The sequence below is a fragment of the Berghia stephanieae genome, chromosome 3, assembly GCF_034508935.2.
Source record: "Berghia stephanieae isolate SIO BIC M18660-M18661 chromosome 3, UCSD_Bste_1.3, whole genome shotgun sequence".
NCBI classification, from domain to species: domain Eukaryota; kingdom Metazoa; phylum Mollusca; class Gastropoda; order Nudibranchia; family Aeolidiidae; genus Berghia; species Berghia stephanieae.
In genome coordinates, this window is record NC_088362.1 from 21,227,661 (window position 1) to 21,230,147 (window position 2,487).

The 2,487-nt window shown below is 37.5% G+C and overlaps 1 protein-coding gene across 5 annotated transcripts in view; it reads left to right on the top strand.

Moving 5' to 3' along the window:
- Nucleotides 1–2,154, top strand: part of LOC144967311 (protein unc-93 homolog A-like) — a 129,282-nt gene extending 127,128 nt beyond the window's left edge. For all 5 annotated transcript variants that reach the window (XM_078904385.1, XM_078904386.1, XM_078904390.1 and 2 more), the window contains one exon: nucleotides 1,525–2,154. In XM_078904385.1, coding sequence (XP_078760511.1) covers nucleotides 1,525–1,754 — 230 coding nt within the window. In that variant the 3' untranslated portion in view covers nucleotides 1,755–2,154. The remainder of the gene's footprint in view (nucleotides 1–1,524) is intronic.
- The last annotated feature ends 333 nt before the right edge of the window (nucleotides 2,155–2,487 follow it).

Consider the following 2,487-nt stretch of genomic DNA (forward strand, 5'->3'; position numbering starts at 1 on the left):
CAGAAGCCTCATTCGGGTAACCTTGATGACGTAGAAGTCATCGAATGGTGCTCTGGGCATGACGAGACGGAGTTGGTGGGGTGGGGGGGATGAGTTCGCCATCACTGCCAAACACAAAATAACATGAAGATGATAGTCTCCACAAGGAGAAATGGGATTAAATCAAGGGAGTCAAGACTGAATCAAGTGGCAAAACATAGGTGAAATCGCTCGGCTAGTCGAACCGATAATTATTAGGTCTTAGGTTCGGTCTCCAGTCAACGATGGCTAATTTTATAGATAGAACGAAATTGACGTCACTCACTTCTTTGTAAATTGTATTTAGCCAGCCTTTTTAATGAGTAGTTCTCACTAAATTCTATCAGACTATAAATGTTCAATGTCGGGCTTTTTGAAAAAACGCATGGTATCAATAGGATATCTTTTTTTTCTCTCTAAATCTGATACTCTATAAATCACACCTTTCCGGACTTACTATTGCAAACAAGAAAACGTGATATTTGACGATCTCTTTCCTTACTCATCTAAGAATCATCGACCGAACGAAATGAGCAGAACATTGAATAGTTGTGATGTTACTAAGAGAAATGGTACAGCGTATTTCATTTACAGTGCTTTGCGCACCTTTGGAGGAATTTGCTACGCAGGGCATTTTCGCTCTTTCTTCTTCTTTCAGCTTATCCTGCATGTTGCACGGTTGCCATAATAAATGCCATATCTCCATGCATCTCAGTTCAGAGTTCAGAGCATCATCTTCCTCGAGGCCCAGTTCTTTCATATTGTCCTTTACTTTATCCAACCATCTTGTCTTTGGGCGTCTATTTTTCCTCTTTCCCGCTATTTGTAAGTCCAATACTTTCCTTCCCACGTACTCCCTCTCTCGTCTCTTTACATGTACAAACCATTTCAATCTATCTTCTCTCATCTTTATTGAAACATTCTTCACTTCAGTCAACCTTCGAATTCGTTCAATTCTCACTTTACATTTTCTTGTCCAGCCAAGTGACCATCTCATCATCTTCATTTTGCCACTTCAACTTCTTTATCTTGTTTCTTTGTTGTAGCTGCTGTCTCTAGTCCATATAACATTGCTGTTCTTGCAACAATTTGTCACACATAACTCCAGTTACCTTCCTCCAATTATTCCAGCCTGCCTGTATCTTCTTCTTAACCCCCATCTCCTTGAACAGTTGTTCCTAAGTATTTGAATTGGTTTGTCTCTGACACATCCTCTTTTCCTGTCTTTATTTGTGGTCCTGCTCTCTGTTGTCCGATGAACAAATACTCTGTCTTCAATCTGCTTACCCTTAATTCCCTTCTTTCCAACACCCGTCTCCAACCCTCCAGTTCCTTTTCCGCCTCAGCATTTATTTTCGCTCTTTAAACTTAGCAAATAATTAGCCAATGTGTGCCGTTAATTGGTGAACTTATTTGAGATGTTGATTCATTTGTTACATTTGTTTGGATTTTATTTGATTTTTGTTTTTAATTTCTCATACTTTAATCTCTTTCTTATTCTTCCAGCTCTATTTGGCGTTCTATTCAGCCACAAACAAGAAGCAGCTTTTGCAGCTCATCGAATGTTCCTGGCTTGCGGGTCCGCCATGGCGTTTGGATACAGCTACTTCCTGTGTGTAGAGACAAAAGTTTTTATCCTGGGTGGGATCCTGCTTATCTCCCTTGCTGCTTACAGCGTCATAGAGATGAGGGTGCAGTTACAGAGCCAGCATATTGAAGACATTGTTGCACTTTGAGTACAAAAAATAATAATCTGGGATTCATTTGTACAGCCAATGAAATATCGATTTGAATCATCGAACGTTGTATGACATTGGATCCGTCTTCCATTAAGACAACCCTGTTGAGACTTTAATTTTGTTTGTTGGTTTAGTGGTTCGTTTATTTTTATTTTTTGTTTTTGTATGCTATATGAATTTTTGATGGATCGGATTATGGATATGTATGCGTAAAATTCCAACAGTTGATTTTGGACTTTATAAATGTTAGGCCTAGTAGCGTGGTACCATCTGGACTACAATGAAAGGCATGAATGCCATATTTCGGTTCATTTAAATAACATTTGCCCCCTGAGTGAAATCGATATTATCCATATTTAATTGTGTTAGTCAATAAAAAAATGTATGTTTCTTTAAAGGCTTTGTTTGTTGTTATATAAATAATATGTGATTTAGACAGCTGAATTTACAAACTAAAATGTCAGTTTATATATTATAATCTAATATGATGATAAACGAGTGAGGGCAAATTAAATTAAAGAGCCGTCTTATGGGAAAATTTATTTTAATTTGAGCACGACGTGCACTTATTTGCAGGTCTGATAACCAAATTTATTATGGGCACATTGTTTTAATTGAAATCTCAAAAAATTACGCAAAATATTTTCCATTTCAACAATGTTAAACCAGGCCCATAATTATTGCGTTCGGATGTCAGACCTTCATATATTTACACGTCGTTTGAGCACTA